Source organism: Triturus cristatus, chromosome 12 (genome assembly GCF_964204655.1).
Source record: "Triturus cristatus chromosome 12, aTriCri1.1, whole genome shotgun sequence".
Classification (NCBI taxonomy): domain Eukaryota; kingdom Metazoa; phylum Chordata; class Amphibia; order Caudata; family Salamandridae; genus Triturus; species Triturus cristatus.
In genome coordinates this window covers 772458214-772478967 of record NC_140595.1, presented here as the reverse complement: position 1 = coordinate 772478967, position 20754 = coordinate 772458214, and the positions used below count along the sequence as shown (strand labels likewise).

The following is a 20754-nucleotide window of genomic DNA, read 5'->3' as shown; positions in this document are numbered from 1 at the left end:
CACACTTCTTCCCGCTCCTTAGAGTGTGCCAAGTGGGCAACAGCAGAGCAGAGACTTGGGAGGAATCAAACCGGAAGTGACATTGGCCACAAGAAACTCATTAGCATGGCTGGTCCACCTCCAGCCAGGCATCTGGAGCCACCATCTCTGCTGAGCGTCAGTCAGGAGTCAATGGGACATGTATGTATGGCTTACTTAAGGTATGCAGTGCCACTGTGGCATTAGGACCCTCCTCGCAGGCCTGCCATGGTTCCATTGGGATATATTCGTAAACATCATTGGTCACTACGATTGGTCAATACTATTGGTCTATGCCATTGGCCAACGCAATTGGTTAATGCTTTTGGCCAATGCCATTGGTCAACGCCAGAGAGAGAGAAAATACTTTATTTAGACATACAAGCCCATTAAAGTGCCAAGTGCAAGTTGAAGGTACATAAAAAGAAGTTCAGCAGCACAATGCCTCATTGGTCAACGCGTTTGTCTATGTCACTTCCGAGAAGGCACTTGAAGGTCACCTGCGTCCACTGTTGCTTTCCCTGTTGGAGAAACAGACAAGACCCCACATCTCGCCTCCAGCATGTCGGAGAATGCTGCCCCCACCCCCCCACCTCCGCACCAACAACCCCCTTGACTTACTGATGATGTAGTAGTCGTGGTTGGTCTTGAACTCGTGGCCCCAGAGGTTGGGGCTGTACTCCTGGAACTTGATGGTGAAGCGCATGTCATGCTGGGGCCGGTCGCAGGTGAGCAGCAGGTTGGGGGTGCGTAGGATCTCGCACTGCTCCACCTGCTCGAACGTTTGCACCAGGTACAGTTTGTAGAACTCGTACTCCTCCGTGGAGTAGGGGCCGAGCGGCACGGAGCGCGGGCAGATCAGGTCCAGCCGGTCTCCAATCTGGGGGTAGATGATGTAACCGGCCTCGTCCTGGAACCTGTGGATGGAGAGGACACAAGGGGAGCGGTTAGTCAAGATGGAGCCGCGGGCGAAGGACATCGGTACAGTTGTACGGGTCACGGAAAAAAAGATGGACGCATACTCCTCCGCGTCATGCGGAGACCATAATGAAGTTATGGTAATGCAACCAATGATAGGGCAGTGGCAGCATTGTTTATGTGACAAGCAAACAATGAGATAATCAACCAATATAGTGAATTTTGTACTAATCCAGGAGTTGAAGGGTCAAAACTGCAGTAATATTATTTGCATAATTCCACAAATACACAAGAGGAAAGGTCAGGAAACTTATATCCCATCATAGCACACAGTTCACCTTCAAAATGCACAATTTTTAGTGTAAATGATTTTCCACCTGGTTCTATATGGAAGAGAGCCCGCTCCCCTCCTCGTCTGTATCATGCCTCCTATACGCGGACGGCCTGGCCATCTTAGTAGATTTGACTCAGGTAGGCCACCAGAGAAAATTGGAAAGATTTAACAGGTATTGTGTGGCTAATGAGCTAAAGGTTAATTTGGAGAAAACAAAAATAATTACCTTTGGGAAATTTACAAAAGCGTATAAGTGGTTACTGGGCAGAAAGATGGTGGAGGTGGTAACCTCATATAAATATCTAGGAATGTGGTTTACAAAGAAATTGAATTGGGCCTTACATAAAGAAACCGCGGAGGCCCGTGCCGCAATCACTATAGGAGAATTAGTATGATTTAAAAACATGTTCAGAGGGCCATCTTGGATCCCGGTATTATCGGCTTATGATACAATGGTGCCTGCACAATGCTTATACAGGGCTGAACTGCTGACCCTAAGCACAGAGGCAAGCTGGGAGAAGTGTGAGGGTAAATGCCTCACAACACTGCTAGAGGGGCCTTTAAAAGCAGACTGGAAGGGGGCTTGCAGGCTTGGAACTTCGTAGCATATAAAGCAGCCAAGCGTTTCCGGGATAAACTTTGGTCCTCGGAGACGCAAAAGGTTACAGCCCTCTGTGCCAGTGACACTGCAATGAGTGAACTAAGAAGGATGGTGCAGGTCAGGACTAGACTAGTGAAAATCGCTGCAACACTGAAAGCGGGACATTTAAGGTCACGGGGGCTTCCCACCTATGGAAGGGGGAGTTGAAAGAGGGGTGTATGGAAGAATCTAGGTTTCAAGACTTAGGCTATCTAGCATGGAAACCTTCAGCTAGCCATATGCTGGAGTCCTGGGATAACCAAAGGATGTGCCCCTATTTATCCGCATTTCCAAATCCCCCAGCTGCGGATGCAGTTACTAAAATTTCGGGTTGCGTAGAATCTTAGATTCTTAAAGTATAAGGAATTCAATGCATTTTATGATCCAGGCAATACTTGCACCTGTGGCCTGTGGGCCTTAAATTGCAATGTTCATCTCTTATTAGACTGTTTGCACTATAATAGAATTTGCTATAAGATAGTAAAACCACTTTTAAAATATATATTATTATTCATCAAAACGAGGAGCTCGTATTACTTACAAACATGGAGTTTTTAGATGCTGCTTGTGCATTAGCAAAAAATGTTAAATATAGAGTTGGGTTAGAAATGCTTGAGAGCTTTGAAACTAGATAAGGTAGATTAACTGCCATGTAAATCCGTATTTGTAAAGGGCAAACTACTCATCCTTAGGGGTCTCAAGGCGGGGCCGTCGTGGAAATTAAGTGAGCTATTGCCCAGAGTCACACGGTGCTGAGCTGAGCTGCCGCCTGAGCCGGGGATCGAACTGTGAACCCTGTGCTCTGAAGTCAGCTCCCTGGCCGCTGCGCCACACCACCCATGTCGAGCTGTGAGAAAGGAGTCTCAGAAGTACCATATATGATTTTATGTATGTCTTGATGCCAAATTGGGTGTTATTGTGGGGTTTAGAGGGTAGGATGTGTTGAAGATTGTGATCGGATTGGGGGAGGGTAGGTTATTCTAACTTTATTTTTAAACTGTGTTTGGTTGTATGTATAGTTTTATAGACTTTTGTCTAAACAATAATAAAGATTAATACTACTACCTCCCCATCTATGCCCAAAGTGAGGTGATTTATTCCATTTCTGTTAAAAATGGTGCATTCCTAGGCCAAAAAGTTCTGATCCCTGAATATCGGTTGTGATGCAAACAGGGGTACAAACTCGAATGATATACAACTCAACAAAGATGGCCCCCATAGAACTCCGACTGCATGCTCCGCTCACGAAGAAGTCCCGCACCAGTCATTCTACGCGCGGGGCGCTGCCAAAGACAACTAACGTCAAGTTCCATTCTAAAAAGTGGAATGTGCGCGCTGACGTATGCATGGAACTTCTACGGCCTAGTTACAAAACAAGGGATGTTGTACACGATTTGGGTTTTATTGGAAAGCAGCGCAGACGAATGGGGGCAAAAGGAGCAGGTGGAAGGGTGGGGTGAGGGTTTAGAGGGGAGGAGAGGAGAAGGGGTCCATGTGCTGAAGCCCCACAAGTTACACAATACTTCAGGAATTAACTCTGCACCAGCACGCTGCCACTGAAGACCTGGGATGTTTCGGAAATATCAATTCAATGAAATAGAGCTCATAAAGCCACAGATGCTCCAAGGAGTGTCCCAGCGCTGCAGGTATGTAGAGCTCTGATCCTATATGTATGTGTGAGGGGGCTCAATCTGAAGCGCTTCATTGAAAAGCCAGGGTTTCAGGCTACGATTAAAAGAGCGCGCATCCTAATAGCACGAAGAGGCCGGGGATGAGCATATGGTCTGGTACGGCCTACCGCCCCCTCCTCCCCTGACTGTGACAAAAACCAAGATAACGTTCTTGTTTTTGGAATAGGGGATCGTTGACCCCCGATCGTATTTATTAACATACAAAACAAGTTATATTCATAAAATACCATAACGCAGAAATGACAAGACAGGATTCGGTACATTTGCTTAGATCCTAGCTTTAACAAAACTCTAATACATAAATGTTCCTATCCTAGTCTAACACATTGCTGTTCACATTTCTGCGTACTCCTCTGGGCCTACGGCAAGGTCAAAGCGCTGGCCCCTCCCCCTTACACCGAAACTGTCCCGCGCACCCCAACCGGGATGCGCATGCGCCGGAGGCCCAGCTGACCCGGAAGTACTTACCCCCAGACAACCCCCAAATGTTCAGGACTTACTCCATAAAGGGGCCATGCAGACAGCGCAGCTTACTTACGCCCGCGTGCGGGGTGACCAACCAGCCAATGGAAAGCGTAACCCCCCCCCCTTTGTCCCCGCACCGTTCCAACCAACCGGTTGTAACTGCCCCTGGAGTCTGGTGAGAACCAAATGTCCCTCCCCTCTGGGCGGCCCACGTAATGAGACGCCCCAAAAGATGAGTCAATTTAGTCTGTCCAACCTATGACCTTACCGCTCGCCTATGGAATATCGCCTAAAAACACGACAAAAAAGGCATAAACAACATATCTACAAATTGGTATCCTGTGGAAAAAATTTACAGAAAAACATAAATTTTTTCAACAAACTCTTATTTCAGGGATGGTGGGTGGGGTAAAAAAGCGGTTAAAGATCCTCCCGAGGGAGGTGTGGCACATGCACCTGATGTGCTACCAGGGGGAGAAAAGAGATCGCCTCCTGGGCTCCCCCCAGCTTTAAAGGACCCGAGGGTCGCCCACGCCCCCGGAAGTGATCAGATCACTTCCGGGGCGCGGGGGAGCCTCACATGACCCGGAAGTGATTCAATCACTTCCGGGGCATGTCCACCAGCGCCGGCGAGGGACCAGGATTGGGGGCACGGTTCCGGTGGGGGCACGGCCGACCACCATAATGGCGGCGGGGCCGATGCTGGCCCCGCCTTCCTCTTCCAGCTAGCAGCGGCTAGCGCAGGAAAGGAGGCGCCTACCCCTTTCTCCCTCCTTGTCTTAGGCACCACAGCCAGCAGTGCGTCAGCCGGAAGGAGGGTTCCGGAGGGCAGGTAGTGAAAAAGATGCTTAGATAATTAGGACCTAGTCCATAAAACGCTCTGTGGGCACGCACCAGCCCCTTAAACGTTACTCTCGCCTGAACGGGCAGCCAATGCAACTCCTTACGATGGACCAGAACAGGAGCGTCCTTGGAATGTTAAGTCAGGGCCACTAGATGTTAAGCAGGGGCCTCGACATGTTAAGCCCGGGCCTTGGGATGTTAAACCGGGGCCTAAGGATGTTAAGCCGGGGCCTGGGGATGTTAAGCCGGGGCCTCGGGATGTTAAGCAGGGGCCTCGGGATGTTAAGCAGGGGTCTCAGAATGTTAAGCTGGGGCCTCGGCATGTTAAGCCGGGGCCTCGGCATGTTAAGCCCGGGCCTCGGGATGTTAAACCGGGGCCTGGGGATGTTAAGCCGGGGCCTCGGGATGTTAAGCCGGGGCCTCGGGATGTTAAGCCGGGGCCTCCGGATGTTAAGCCGGCGTCTTGGGATGTTAAATCGGGGCCTCGGGATGTTAAGTCGGGGCCTCGGGATTTTCAGCCAGGGCCTTGGGATTTTCAGCCAGGGCCTCGGGATTTTAAGCAGGGGCCTCGGAATGTTAAGCAGGTGCCTCGGGATGTTAAACAGAAGCCTCTGGATGTTAAGCAGGGACCTCGGGATGTTAAGCAGGGGCCTCGGGATGTTAAGCAGGGACCTCTGGATGTTAAGCAGGGACCTCTGGATGTTAAGCAGGGGCCTCGGGATGTTAAGCAAGGGCCTCGGGATGTTAAGCAGGGGCCTCACAATACTAAGTCGGGTCTCCGGGATGTTAAGCAGGGGCCTCGGGATGTTAAGCAGGGGCCTAGGGATTTTTAGCAGGGGCCTCGGGTGTTAAGCAGGTGCCTTGGATGTTAAGCAGGGGTCTCGAGATGTTAAGCAGGGGCCTAGGGATTTTTAGCAGGGGCCTCAGGATGTTAAGCAGGGGCCTCGGTATGTTGAGCAGGGTCCTCGGGATGTTATCAGGGGCCTCGGTATGTTAAGCAGGGGCCTTGGGATGTTATCAGGAGCCTCGGTATGTTAAGCAGGGGCCCCGGGATGTTATCAGGGGCCTCGGTATGTTAAGCAGGGGCTTCGGGATGTTATCAGAGGCCTCTGTATGTTAAGCAGGGGCCTTAGCATGTTATTCAGGGGCCTCAGATGTTAAGCCGGGCCTCTGGATGTTAAGCAGGGGCCTCAGGCTGTTAAGCAGGGGCCTCGAGATGTTAAGCAGGGGCCTCGATGTTAAGCAGGGGCCTTGGGATGTTAAGCAGGGGCCTCGGGATGTTAAGCAGGGGCCTCGGGATGGTAAACAGGGGCCTCGGGATGTTAAGCCGGGGCCTCGGGCTGTTAAGCCAGGGCCTCGGGATGTTAAGATGGAGCCTTGGGATGTTAAGCCGGAGCCTCGGGATTTTAAGCAGGGGCCTCGGGATGTTAAGTCTGGGCCTCGGTATGTTAAGCAGGGGCCTCTGGATGTTAAACCGGGGCCTTGGGATGTTAAGCCTGGGCCTGGGTATGTTAAGGAGGGGCCTCGGGATGTTAAGCAGGGGCCTCGGGATGTTAAGCAGGGGCCTCGGGATGTTAAGCCTGGGCCTCGGGATGTTAAGCCGGGACCTCGGGATGTTAAGCAGGGGCCTCGGGTTGTTAAGCCGGGGCCTTGGGATGTTAAGCAGGGGCCTCGGGATGTTAAGCCGGGGCCTCGGGATGTTAAGCAGGGGCCTCGGGATGTTAAGCCGGGGTCTCGGGATGTTAAGCAGGGGCCTCGGGATGTTAAGCAGGGGCCTGGCTGCAGCATTCTGCACCAACTGGAGTCTCTTGAGTGGGTACAAAGGGAGGCCCCTGTGGAGTGCATTCTTGTTCCAGATATTAAGAGATTTAGCAATATCATGTACTGAAGAAGAGAAGGGCGTCACCATGTCCACTTAACCCCTTCCTGCCCCCCTCGTACGCGGTGCCCTCTACCTCGAGTCGCTTCTACAATCACCCCACACCCACTCATAGTCACGGGTTGCTTTGGCGATGAAGGAAGTGGTAGAGCGAGTAAAGCACACCAGACCCCACCGGGGTTTCTTGGCGCCTGAAACGGCAGCAGTACTGTGGCTCTTGTGGGCCGCAAGGCCACGACTGACAATAATGTTTGCACTTCTCTATGTTCACTAGACTCTCTTTTAGGCCTCGCACTATTACCACGTCACACCCTAAATGCCCTGGCAGGGCTGGCTGTGTTGTCCAGGATGCCACCCTCTGTCACCAAGTCCAGTGGCATAACAAAGGCCCCTGCAGTGTGAGGGGGGCCCGAGCTCCATGGGCCCCACTCAGCATAGTACCCTGGCCTAGGAGCACCTGAGTGAGCCCGGATGGGGGACCCATGTACTTTGCAGGGGCCCCCTCAAGTTTAATTACGCCACATGTCTAGAAGGGCGTGAGTGTATGGCTCCCAGCTAGGGTCATTAGCTAAGACTGGGGTTGGGAGAGATGGTGAACGCGTGGCAGCGAGACTGTAAAATTATATGCCCCCCCCCAGTTGTATCAGTCAGCCACCCCACCCATCTTGCGCCACCCATCTGCTCGCGTGCCAAGGTGAAACATACTGTGTCACAATCCCAATGAAAATATTATTTTGCAACGTCAATAAACGAAAGCTTTTCGGCTGGCTAACTCGTGATCACAGCTATTGCTAACATGAATGCAGCAAGTACAGTGGCACCAGGGCTCTGACGTAGGAGGGGCCCCATGCACCCCAATTATCACTCTCGTTTACTACCCAATGGAGGGGCTGCCACCTACTGTCCAGAGCTGTATTTTATTTTTGCAGTTTCATTTAGTGCGAACTCCACCCGAAGGTATTGGAGCGATTTACATAAACACCAGTAATTTACACAAGGACACATTCATTTTTGGGAGGCATGGGGAGATTAAGTGATTTGCCCAGAATCACAGGATGTTGAGCCGACGCCGAGACTCGAACCTGGTTCCCCAGCTCCAAGGTCGGCAGCTCTGGCCCTTACGCCACACCCTCTGCCCTTGCTTAGTATCCATGGTGTACACCTGCGCCCCCAGCGGCCGGAGGGTAACCCTAGGTGGGCGCTAAACTGCCGTAGACGAGGGCTCTAGCCTCCGGCCCGGCGGTAGCAGCATGGGGGGCGGCCGATGCCCCGCCAACCGAGAGAGGCGGCTTAGATTACCGCCGGATTATCCCTGCCAAGCGTCGGTGCGGTGGCGGCGCCGCCAGGCCGCGGGCCGCGCATTCATGTGTCACACGCGGACAAAGAGGGAAGGGAGATAAAAAGGAGGCCGTCGCCATGAGTGCTTCTTACCCCTCCACTACTGCCCCCTACCCAGCCCCCGCTCCGGCCGACTTCCAGAGCGCCTTAAGGCTTCTTTTCAAAGAGCCCTCGACAGGTCCATTGTGCACCCGTGGCTGCAGCGAGCCGAGCGCTCCCAGCAACAACACCTGCTCCAGGCTGCAGGGGACGGGCCTCGTCCCGCCCAGGTAGCTCAGGAGGTGGAGCGCCTGCTGCAGAGATCTGTGTGTACCATGGAGGCCTGGGGGGAGGGGCCAGGAGGGCATTGGGCAGCATACCTAACAGCCGCCTTTCCGATTGCCACCTCACATAAACACGTATTGTTACATTATTTAATTAAAAAGCCTGTTATCTAAGCGCTGAGCGTCAATTCGATGTGCGGCGTTCGCCGAATATATGAATATTATTCCAAACTATAGGATTTGATTTCAGACAAGGAGCGCAGGCCACTGAAATCCCCTCATTTCCAGACACCCTTTCCCTCATGAACTTTCCTTCCTTACTGACCGAGTGCTACAGCTAAACAGAGGCCGTGCACAGAATAAAAATTGTTTTTATAGTACACGTACCTAAATGTCATAGATCTAATTTTAATATTACAAGTGCTTGCTGTTCTATCGTGTGCATATTTTCAAACACACACACGTACAATCCTAAGAGTCGATACATTTCGCAGTAGTAATATCTATTATTCACAGCACTTAGAAACAGAAGTGGCACACGAAGCGCTATATAAAACAAGTTAAGTTGTTATCTTTAGTTTCATTATTTGAAACTATCGCCAGCACAGTACACCTGAGATGTACAGGTAACGTGAGCTGTACCATATTCCAGGTAATGTACCCCTGCCAGTCCAGACACTCGGCGCGCCCTGGGCCGAAGCCGCCCCTGGCCATCCTTCCAAAACTGACTCCCAGAAGTGCCCCTAAACGGAGATTAGCAGGGCTCCGACACTCCCTGGCGCCCATCACACTACCGTGACTGACTGACAGCCTTGGGCCGGAGCTCCCTCCAGCCCACCCAGGGGTGGCAGGCACGGTCCCCCGTCAGACTAGGAGGAAGGCTGCAGAGCACAATCACAACAAGAAATTTACCTTTTTTTCTGCTTTGAGGTTATCTTGAGTGCTTAATTTGTATTAAAAAAAAAAAAAAAAGTGCCTCGTCAGGAGCACCGGCTGCGGACTTCTGAGCAGAGCTCTGGGCACCGGCATCATCCATTTACAAATTAAGCACTAGTGTCCGGTGATGATTATAGCTCGGATCAGGGTTACAATAAGGGACATTTTAAGAAGTATGGGGGCCCTGGGCAAAGCGTATTTTTGGGGCCCCTGTTTGGAACTGCTGTGAATTTATGACCCAGTTTCAGGTCTGTCACGCCTTCTTTTGCCATGTCACTGGCAGTGCACAGGCAATTCTAGATATATTTACATTTAATATTCAGGGATACTGAGGTGTGCTTTCAGTATTGTAGCACAGCAGCAGCTCACTGATATCACTGCAAATAATCTCCGGGACACCCTCCATATTCTCAAACGCGAGGTCTGGTTTTGATCTAAAAGAAACTTATTTTTAGATGTTACATGAAACATGAACACAACATTTCTTTGCAGATGTCTGTAATAGCCTCTCACACACCACCCATTTTAAGAATACATTAAAGGAAAATGGGATTCAAAACAATCTGTTTAGGAATTATTTGACGGCAGCAAGACTCTGCAGAACAGAGCAGGCTATCAAGGGCCCCCTGAAGGGGCCCCCTGAAAGGCTTTGCCCATGCCTTAAAACATCTCTGCTCACAATACATTCGGGTCGAGTACGCGCTATATGAAACGAAACCATTTTTATTTATTTTTAAATCTTTGGGTAGGGTTTGCTTCATTTTTGGGGTTCTATGTTTTGCACGGGTCCGAGAACGAGTACATGTTAGTGCAAGGATAGGTACCTCAGGCTTTGGAAAGGTTTGCCTTAGGGCTGGCTGTGGGGTTAGTGAACGGGTGAAAGTATGGCCAGGGTCACAAGGAAGGTGGAGTTAGGTGCACCGCCGGGATTCCTATTGGGGTTAAGCTCCTAAGAATAACTTTGGCCCTAGCAATAATTCGTCTTTCTTTATTTATTTTACAAATGAAGGACCCCTGAAATGAATTGTTGCAGGGATTGTCGTGGGTGATTCTCTGCCATGGTCTGGGGTACCCCTTTCCCAGAACTGGCTTTTGCTCAGAGAGCGTCTTCAGTCCTTTTCTTTGCACCCCAGTCCTAGGGAGACTACCGCAGGGAGCTCCAGCGCCCCTCTGGAGGTCAGCGCCCTGGGCATGGGCCCAGCCCGCACCTGCCACATGCCAGCCCTTCCCTTTCTGAAGATATAATGCCTTCTGAACTCAGGGGTCTGCGCTCCCAGCAGCCTAGGAAAGGGCAGATGTGCCCACCGCGCCCTGTCTGAAACAGCAGCAAGAATGAAGGCAGGTAGCCCCCCTCCCCACATACAGGACTTCAGACTCCGAGACCCCAAAATGGGGCACGCGGGGGCTAGCCAGACACGGCAGTGAGAGTAACCTCGACGCACTGCGCGCTCTGCGCCCCGCCCTGCGCAATGACAACGCCAACATGGCCGCCAAAACACCTTCCAAAACAGTAGCCCTACAGAGCAGGTAGTTATTAGCCGCCCTGTGCGCACACACGAGTTAATCCGGGCCTGTGCGTCCAGGGGTGTGCAAAGGCTGGCAGGGAAGCGGAAAGAAATAAAACACAGTCTCACGGGTGTAAAATATGTCTGCCAGCCGAGGTGTCAGACATCTGATTGCAGGCGGGAGCATCCCGTCTCCAGCACGCCTACACGCACCGGGAGCCCCAGGAACACACTGCAATAACACGCCCAGCCCAGTGCACGGGAAGAAAGGGCGCGGCTGGCCTGGCCCCAGCCCCGCAGGCCTTTCCCTTGTAGTACAGTCGCACAGGCAAGAACCCAGAGAGAGTGGGTTAAAGACAGACGGATCAGTACACTGGGCTGTCACTGGTATGAAAGGGAGAAGAGAAGAAGTGAGAGGGCAGCAGAACCTGTGAAAGGGGGGCTGGAGGGGTGAAAGGGGGGCTGGAGGGGTGAAAGGTCAAATAACCACGGTAAGGGCCACGGGGACAGCCTGAGAGGGCCGGGGGAAGTTAGGGGCGAAAGCTGAGGGGGGGGAGGGAGGGTGGTTGAAAGGGTAAGATGAAAGTGCAGGGGGAAAAGACGAAAGATTAGGGATGAGAGGTGAAAGGGTAATAGGAAATGGAATAGTAGGTTGAAAAGACTAAAGCATAGACAGGAAAGGTAAAAGGATAGGTAAGAGAATAATAGCAGGGGGAGATGGAAGGAGAGAGAGAGGAAGGGAGAAAGTTGGATAAAGAGCAGGAAGACAGGGGATCCAATGTAAAAAGAGGATGGACATGTTGAGAGGATAGTTGGGTACGGTGACGTAGGATGGGCACACTGAAAGAAGGGAAAGTAAAATGAAGGAAACCCTCAGAAAGACAAAACAGTTAGTTGAAATATAACCAGCACTGACAAAGCCAATAGGCCTGGGTTTATTACATTGGCATATTAGAGCTGGACATGCGGCAGGAGCGGACAGCGAGGGCTAGAGTGTGAAAGTAGTCCCAAAACCAGCACTCGAGTGGAGGCAGCATACACTCAAGATTCATTCAAGATTTAATTCTACTACGAGATGAACAGTGACATAGCATACAAGATTCAAAACATAATACGTTAAAAAAGTACGTCTATAACAATTTTTAAATGATTTAACCTACATAATACAGGAATTAATACATTTTTAAAAAAGCTTTTAAAACATTTAAAAATTCAGTAGCACATCATTTTGTTAACTGGGCTCTATAACATCCGGGAAGCTGCTCAAACTGGGATAACCCGAATGTGACTGGCTTCATTTGAAGCCAAAGACTGAAAGGGGCTGCTCGGAGAAAGCTGATGTTTGAAGAGCAGAGATAAGGTGAAACTGGAGAGAAGGGGAAAAAGGTGAAAAAGACGGTGTAGGGTAAGAGGAAAGGTGAAAGGGAGAGGACAAGATGAAAGTGTAGGGAAATGGTGAAATGGAAGAAGAATTCTAAAAGTAAAAAGATACAGATTGTAGTGTAAAATATCGAGCAGAGAATATCGATTTACCAGAGTATTGTAAACAAAATTCCAAGGTCCAAAACACCTAGGATGTGCATATAGCAGGTTCGTATAGACTTGCCAGGCTGAACGCTACATCTACGTACCTTTTATCTCTCTCTCTCTCTCTCTCTCTTCTCTCTCTCTCTCTCTCTATATATATATATTTATATTTATATTTATAGTCAAGATACGTATATGTAAAGTTAAGTGTAGTAAACATACACTTACCTATACATACCCACCTGTTGATGTTTGGGCTTCGACATTTTGTCGTCGTTATTCTGGCGCTTCAACATTCCCTGCTCGGCTTGTCCTACCTCCACTGAAAAGGCAAGAGTAGGGGGCATGGTATTTCAACAGAACACCAGACGGGCTCCTGACTCTGTTTACCTCACTCCAGCTCCTGGTAGACCCTGGACTCCATAGTTCCCTGTTAGCAGATCCAGGCGGCCCCCTGCCTCCCTTGTTAACACTATGCAGCCCCCAGGTTCCCTCAAGCTCTCTAGCCACCCTCTGTGGCTCCATCCGAGCCTGGCTTTCTACTCACTGCTCTGTGGCTCCAGGCTGGCCCCAGGCTCCCTGGTCACTGCTCTGGAACTCCAGACTGGTCCCTGGCTCCCCGGTCACTGCTCGGTGAGTCCAGGCTGGCCCCTGGCTCCCCGGTCACTGCTCTGTGACTCCAGGCTGGCCCCTGGCTCCCCGGTCACTGCTCTGTGTCTCGAGGCTGGCCCCTGGCTCCCTGGTCACTGCTCTGGAACTCCAGACTGGTCCCTGGCTCCCCGGTCACTGCTCGGTGAGTCCAGGCTGGCCCCTGGCTCCCCGGTCACTGCTCTGTGACTCCAGGCTGGCCCCTGGCTCCCCGGTCACTGCTCTGTGGCTCCAGGCTGGCCCCTGGCTCCCTGGTCACTGCTCTGGAACTCCAGACTGGTCCCTGGCTCCCCGGTCACTGCTCGGTGAGTCCAGGCTGGCCCCTGGCTCCCCGGTCACTGCTCTGTGACTCCAGGCTGGCCCCTGGCTCCCCGGTCACTGCTCTGTGTCTCGAGGCTGGCCCCTGGCTCCCTGGTCACTGTTCTGTGACTCCAGGCTGGCCCCTGGCTCCCTGGTCACTGCTCTGTGACTCCAGGCTGGCCCCTGGCTCCCCGGCCACTGCTCTGTGACTCCAGGCTGGCCCCTGGCTCCCTAGTCACTGCTCGATGAGTCCAGGCTGGCCCCTGGCTCCCCGGTCACTGCTCTGTGACTCCAGGCTGGCCCCTGGCTCCCTAGTCACTGCTCGATGAGTCCAGGCTGGCCCCTGGCTCCCCGGTCACTGCTCTGTGACTCCAGGCTGGCCCCTGGCTCCCTAGTCACTGCTCGGTGAGCCCAGGCTGGCCCCTGGCTCCAGTCACCTCTCTGTAGCTCCAGCCCTTGCCGCCTGAGTCCTGCCATCCATCACTCGGACCCCAGAATCCTGTGGGGAACCTGGGCTCCAACATGATGGATAGAGGGCTGCACCACACAGAGGAGTCTGGAGAGATGGAGGCGGGGAGCTTTGAGTGAGGACAGACATAAGAGGGGCCAAGGAACTGGGGGCAGAGGTCTGGGAAAAAGAGAGGGCAGAAAAATAGAGGTAAAAACTCATAGAGGGGGCAGCGAGAGAAATAAATACATTCTAAAACCGAACTGTGCGCGCAGTCCTAGGCCATGGATACAGCAAGTGGCGACCCGTGCACCCCTTTCCCAGAATACAATCAATCATAGCGCCTAGAAGAGAAAATAAGGTTGTGATTTGTCATATATTAGCATAATATGTACAGTTGTAGGAGCAACATCAGAAATCACTGAAAAAGCCACACTGAACTCCTGAAACCAGCGCGTGCAATTGTGCGTAAGAGCTCCAGAGCGTACAATTGTGCGTAAAAGCTCCAAATCCTATTGGCCTGTTTGGGCGAGGACTTGAGACATTCCAGCCCTGACCCTGATGGCTACGATAGTCCTTGCCACAAAGGCAGAGTTGATAAGTAGCTCGTCCTCAGGCTCCTCCCACGCCCCCTTCCACCCCATGCATACAGAAGAATTTTATGGGATTAGAGTCATATTATACAATGGCAATGATAACGGGATGTAGTACATATGTAGATACGCCAGGAGCAGGACCACTGGAATTATGCGGCAAGGGAAGGCCAAATTCTGCGGGGGGTTGAGTAAATTATGCGGCTAGAAAAGGCAAATTATGCGGTGTAATGCAGCCCATTTTATAAATCGCATTACATCATTACTTTATAATTTTTACACTTGTTAACATAGGCTGGGCATTGGTTGCACCTCATTTGATCCAGTTTAACACTCAAAAATAGCAATAGGTGACCGGTCACGTTTGGAAAGGGCCTTCCGTTGCGCAGCAACATATATTGCTGTGCCTATAGTAACTTTTGAACTGTTTGAGCTAGAAACCACATTTTGTTTTGTTAAAATCTGCAGATTATGCAGCAGATGGTGAATTATGTGGCAAATGTGGCAAAATATATAATTATGCGGAAAAAACGCTTCGGCCGCAAAATCACATAATTCCAGTGGCCCTGACCAGGTGAAATACGTGTGTAATGAGTGTGGTTGAGGAGCCATGCATCGCAAGAGGCGGAGCTTTGAGCAGCCTGTCAGACTCATCTCCATCAATGGTATCAAGTGTTCGATAGTGTAATTATTCGAAATACCAGGATTCATTGGGACCTTTTAATCTTCTCCATAAAGGCAGAAACACATTTACGCTAACAGTAAAAAAAAAATATATACCACTAGAATCTACTGGTTATCTTTGCAAAATTACCACAAATGACAACATTCTCCAGATCACAACAGAAACTGGCCACACAATCCCTTCAAAATACCCACAGAAAAAGGGAGTCAGTGGGAAAGAAAAGCAACACGTAAAGTGATCCTTAAGGCCACAAAGAGGCTGCGGGGAAACCAATGGGAGAATTTAGTAGCCAGTTTCTTTTAATGCAGCAGCTGTTTGCCTTTGGACTTTTGTGGACCCCATAGAATCCTTACTGGAGGCTGGGGAGCACGGCCTAAGCAAGATCTACCATTTGAATCTCAAAACGGTACAGAAACAGGTATGCATCAAACAAATACACTGAATATTAAATATATCAGACTCCAGCAAATAATGCATGCTCTGTGTTTAGTGCACATCAGGGCTTCAATGAAGGCCACCGATTGTTCCACATAGATTGTGTTTTGCTGCACTTGAACCGCTGTCAAAAATCAAACTGATGCTAACTTAATTTTTAACTTTAAATACATTTAAATTCCTTTACATTTAAAGGACAAAATTTCAGTTGTTACATTTTGCTTTTTTATGTATACATACTTTTTTAATCTCCTAACATAATTCAATTTTCTAAACAGTTGCAGACCCCCTGAGAAGGTACTGCGGACCCCAGGCTAAGAACCACAGTTTGAAAGAATTTACTACTTGCTTCCGGAAGTTTAGTTCCCTATTAAAAGACAGATTTACAAAGATTTGGAATTGACAAAGGTCTACAGAAAAGTTTTGTGAATACACAATTATGTTCATGCAGGAGGCCACACTGCTTGTGTCCTTGTGCACACTTACTCAGTCGAGGCCTTCTCATTAGAACAAATGCACTTTTCTTTTTTTTTTCTCTCCACTGATAATATATCTTTTCTTCCTCTACATTCCTAACAATATTTTTTGATGGGGCCCTTTCCCGTTTCACTGTCTACTCCTGCACCTGGTTGTGGCTAAGTTTGTGGCTACCCAAAAGCCATTGAGTGTGTGGGTGTTCCAATCTTTTCAGGACACCCTCTCCTTGAAGCACCCGTGCCCCCCTCAGACAAAGTTTACTCATGCCTATTCTTACACCATACAGTGGAAATGTATGTGAGTAAATCTCTTATGGATGCAAATGTATGTTTTGGAATTTCGAAAGTGAATTGTCACTCGTTATTCAAGCCATTTGCCACATTAAGTTCACCACGCAAATGCATTTGTGCTTGATGAATCCTGTCCTCAATCTCTTGTGGATGTGAGACCAATTAGGACTTCCGGCAGCAAGACAGGAAGTGGGTTCGGTCAGCTTCAGCCCCCAAGTGCCCAAATTGGATTCAGGAGCCCCCTGGTGTAGGAGTGGATTGGCAGTGCCCCGGGCCTAAAGGGTGCCACTACCTTGCGTAGTAGGTGTTTTAAGCTGCCTCTCTCTGTCCCTCAGTGGACACACAGCCTCACTCCACCTATGCACTAAGAACTACAGACAGATGAAGAGAGAGGAAGCATGACAGAAAGTACAAAGAAAAGAAAGAAAGACAAACAAAGCAGAAGATGTGAATTAAGCGAATCATGTAAAAAGCAAGAAATACATAATGGGAATTAATGAGCAATAACAAACGAGGGAACCACGAAAAATAAGGAGCAAGGGAACAAAAATAAATGCACGAATGGCAGGATGGAGAAAAAAACAACACAATGAAGGAGCAACAGAAGAAAACAATGAATCTAAAAACAAAAGAAGTGAAAGCAGGTGGATAGGAAAGGAGAGGAGAAATGAGGAGTGAATAAAAAAAGGCCAAAGAAAAAAATGCAAAAGAAATTAAAAGAGATGACGAAAAGGAGAGATTAAAAAAAAACAAGGCGAAGCAAAGAAATATACAAAGAAAGAGGAAGCCGAAGAAAATCAAGAATGAAGAAGTGAAGAAGAGATGAGCGGAAGCACAGTAGCTGGAGAGTAGGAATGGTGGCTGTAGGTTACAGAATAGTCTGGCGCCGCGCCAGGGTGGGGGGTGTAATGATCTACTTCATCCCATTGAGCTCGGCATCATCAGGCCAGGGTTGTTAGTAGAAAGGAATAATCTCCAATTAGCACAAAAGAGAACACTTGAGGCTTAGCTCAGCTTTGCAGGAGCATAAAAAAAGCAACCGACAGGCTAATTCCACTGGAACTGAGGCATCCAACTTTCTGTAATCAGAAGAAGACCCCCTGGAACTAAACAAAATGGCACACGTAGAGGACAGTCAGACCCTGGAGCCGTGCGAGGCAACTGCATCAAGATCAGCGAAAAACATGCACACCAGCAGACTGAACACAAGTGCAGACAGCACACTGGGCGGTGGACATGCCAGGACCACAAGCACACAGGAAACCCACACGCAAGAACTTCAGAAATATATATATAACACAGGTAATAAGGAAACTAGGTAACAAAACACGACTGAAGAAACAAGAACAATGGACAAGTTCAGTGAGTCAAACACCCTCTTAATTGTATACTGTCAAAACCTACTTTTTGTCTACACCGATACTGACAGGATTAACTCCACCGAAGATATTAGTTACACTATAATGACGGACGAATAGTTTCATAAACAGCAAAACTAAGCAAGAGGTTCTCAAGGAAATGACAGCTCACCTAACATGACATAGGAGCTCACATTGTCAAATTTACACAACAGCAGTACAAGTGAAGCCAACACGGTTGACATGCTGTTCGGGAGGATCACACAGCTGGTGTAGAGGGTCACCCACCTTGAAAGGAGGACCACACGAAAGAGTAGGAGTAGCACCAAAGCAAAGCGGCTCCTGTACTCATTCGACCACAGAACAAACCACTTAAAAGCTCCCCACAATTTAGCAAAGCTAACACTCAGGAAGGCACAACCTACCTCGGTACGAGCATTAATGACTCAACGAGAAACCAACACAACTTAAAAAGAGCTTGACTCAACTCAACATAACACGCCACAGCTCAATGAAACACATTCACCCAACTAACGCATGCCGTAAGTCAACAAGAGCACAACCCACTCAACCCAACACAAATTATAACCTGACTCAAGAGTAATTTGTGAGCAAAAGGAAATAGTAATCTGGGAAATAATGTGTTTGCTAGAATATTTTGCTTTTTCATCCTCTAATTGCTATCTAAGTTTTTCCTGTCGACTTTGATTCCTGAGATCAGGCGCAAAGGCAGTTCTAATGCGTCACCACAGAGGTATAGGCTTCAGACGGCCGAGATGCATCCGATTATTTACTTCTCCGCAGACCAGGTTATGCGGTTATGCTGTATCTCCCCAAACTAATGACCGAGTATGGCTAGACACTTTTGGAGTTATGTATCAGTTTATGTAATGCATAGGGCAGAGGTGCCCAAATGTGTTCTAGGAGGGCTGGCTGTATGCCAGATTTTCAGATTACCAATTTACCAATGTAGATTAGTTCTATTTTTACCATGAAAATATATCAACTAAGAGGATGTTTTGAATACCAGGCGTAGACCGTCCGACACTTCTGGTCCTATGTTAGACATCTCCACGCTAGGTGTTTACTAACAATCATTCCCAAAAATGTAAGAAGCCCGGAGGGTGTCCACCCGTGTATGTGTGTAAACAACCTGGTCAAGCTTGCTATAGTTTTCATGCACCAAAGTCTCTACAGTCTTCCAGCCGTCCAGGGTAGCGGCTTACACAAGAACTTACGTGAACTACCTACACCCTGCAAAGAGCCCGGCTGCCCACACAAAGCATCAGACCTTTCATATAGGGAATGGTTTACCCTCTCTTCGCCCTGCACAGGCACCAGCGAAACTTGCCAAGACAAGTGGCAGACTGCATGAAGACGTCAATGACCTGGGACTGCCTGGAAATATCCCAGGGCGGTTGCGACTATTAGCAAACCTTTCCGTCAACCCAGGGACATCTTTTCAATGCACATGCGCTTGACAGAACACAATGCCTGTGGCTGCATAGTAGGGCTGTGTGACTGACACATGATGCTCTATTTGAATGCCAAAATGCACTGCAGAGATATGAATCAGAGAATGCAAAGTATTGGATCTGAGCTGTGCTCTAAAACAAAGGCCCATTTGACTTAAATGCTTATCTTCTGAGCAAGGAAGTTGACCTTCACCGGGGAGTCAGCCATCTTGGACATTCCTGAGTGGTGACCAGTTTAAGCTGCTTCCTCTCTTCCCTACAAGCCCAGCCGGTAGTTTTCCTCCAGACTGCTCCACTTACTCTGGCCCTCCTACCACCTTCTGCGGTTCACTTAGCAGTAAAGTTCCTCCAGTCTCCACAGCCTACAAACTGCACCCAGGAATCCCTAGTAGGCAGCCATGTCAGGTGTAGGAAGAGCACAGAACGGTTCAGTGAAGTACCTGCATCTGTTTTTGTGACCATGAAGTACTGAGTCACCAAAACCGCTCATGTAAAGAACGTTTACTGCTAGGAGGAGACCTGCAAGGGTCTACTGCGCAACCCTTCAATCAATGAATCAATCAATCAATCAGCATTTGTAGAGCGCAGCACTGCCACACCTGGGGGTATCTGGGCGCTGTGTCTCCGTCGAAGAGCCAGGTCTTGAGTCTCTTTCTGAAGTCTGCCAGCGAGGGGGCTGTACGGAGCTGGAGGGCGAGGAACCCTTACCGCCTTACCTATCACACAATAAACTAATGCCATGTTTTCTGAGGACACTTTTTACCAGCGATCCCCCACTTCGGGCATAGTTCGGAGTAGCACAGTAACCCCGATGTGGCCCGGAATAGGGCAATCGAGATTACAAGTTTCCCACTTTCATCCCTGGCCACGGGCTGCCGAAAGCAAGTGAGGGAAAATACAGGAATCGCCACAGAAACATTGATTAAGGAACGGTAAGGTGGCCCCAAAATATATAATAGGCGGTATTTTGCACGCCGGCCCGCCACCTCCTCGGAGTAACTGCTGCCTCTGGTATTGGTACTCCACGGAGGGTAGAGTTACTGGAGAAATCACTCCCAATAAGTAATCCATCCTGGTCCATGTGCTTTCCAATTTTACCCTGTTGCCCATTTACCTCTGGAACAGTCGATACCAGCGGCTTATTTTTCATACCATGTGCTTATGCCATAAGTGTCTTATTTAGTGTAGTTAAAGAGCTATTCTCTTGGATAAAACCAAACTTCAAAAGGACTTTACACTTTATTGAACCTGGTATTTTCTGTATTATTGCATCGGATTTCAAAATAAATCCCACCTCGGAGAGAGATTTGTCCTCCATTCGTCAACCTCCCTAAATCCCAGGAACCTAGGACTAAAAGGAGCTGCGTTTATCGCTTTTATTGAAAGCGAAGGACAGTTGGGTTTGTAGGACGTCCATGTAGCACCATCTACGGATGTGTCGGGAGCTCCCCACTTGTGCACACTGGTGAAAACCTGCCCACGATCAACCCCTGCAACTAACATCAGCGGCCTTTGAAAGCTCACTTAACTTTATAAATATCAGATAATTAAACACAGCCAAACACAAGAGCACAATCCAACTCCAAAGAGAAATGTAAGTGAAGAGCACAACACAGCACACCAGGAGCAGCAAAGGGAGCCTTCTGCTAATCCCACAAAGTCAGCACAGCTAAAGAACCAGAGAATCA

General features: G+C 49.3%; 1 protein-coding gene across 2 annotated transcripts in view; it reads right to left on the bottom strand.

The window, feature by feature from the left end:
- EFNB3 (ephrin B3) overlaps positions 1–20754 on the bottom strand; it is a 347907-nt gene that overhangs the window by 174536 nt on the left and 152617 nt on the right. For both annotated transcript variants that reach the window (XM_085639497.1, XM_085639496.1), the window contains exon 2: positions 640–935. In XM_085639497.1, the coding sequence (XP_085495623.1) occupies positions 640–935 (296 nt within the window). The remainder of the gene's footprint in view (positions 1–639; positions 936–20754) is intronic.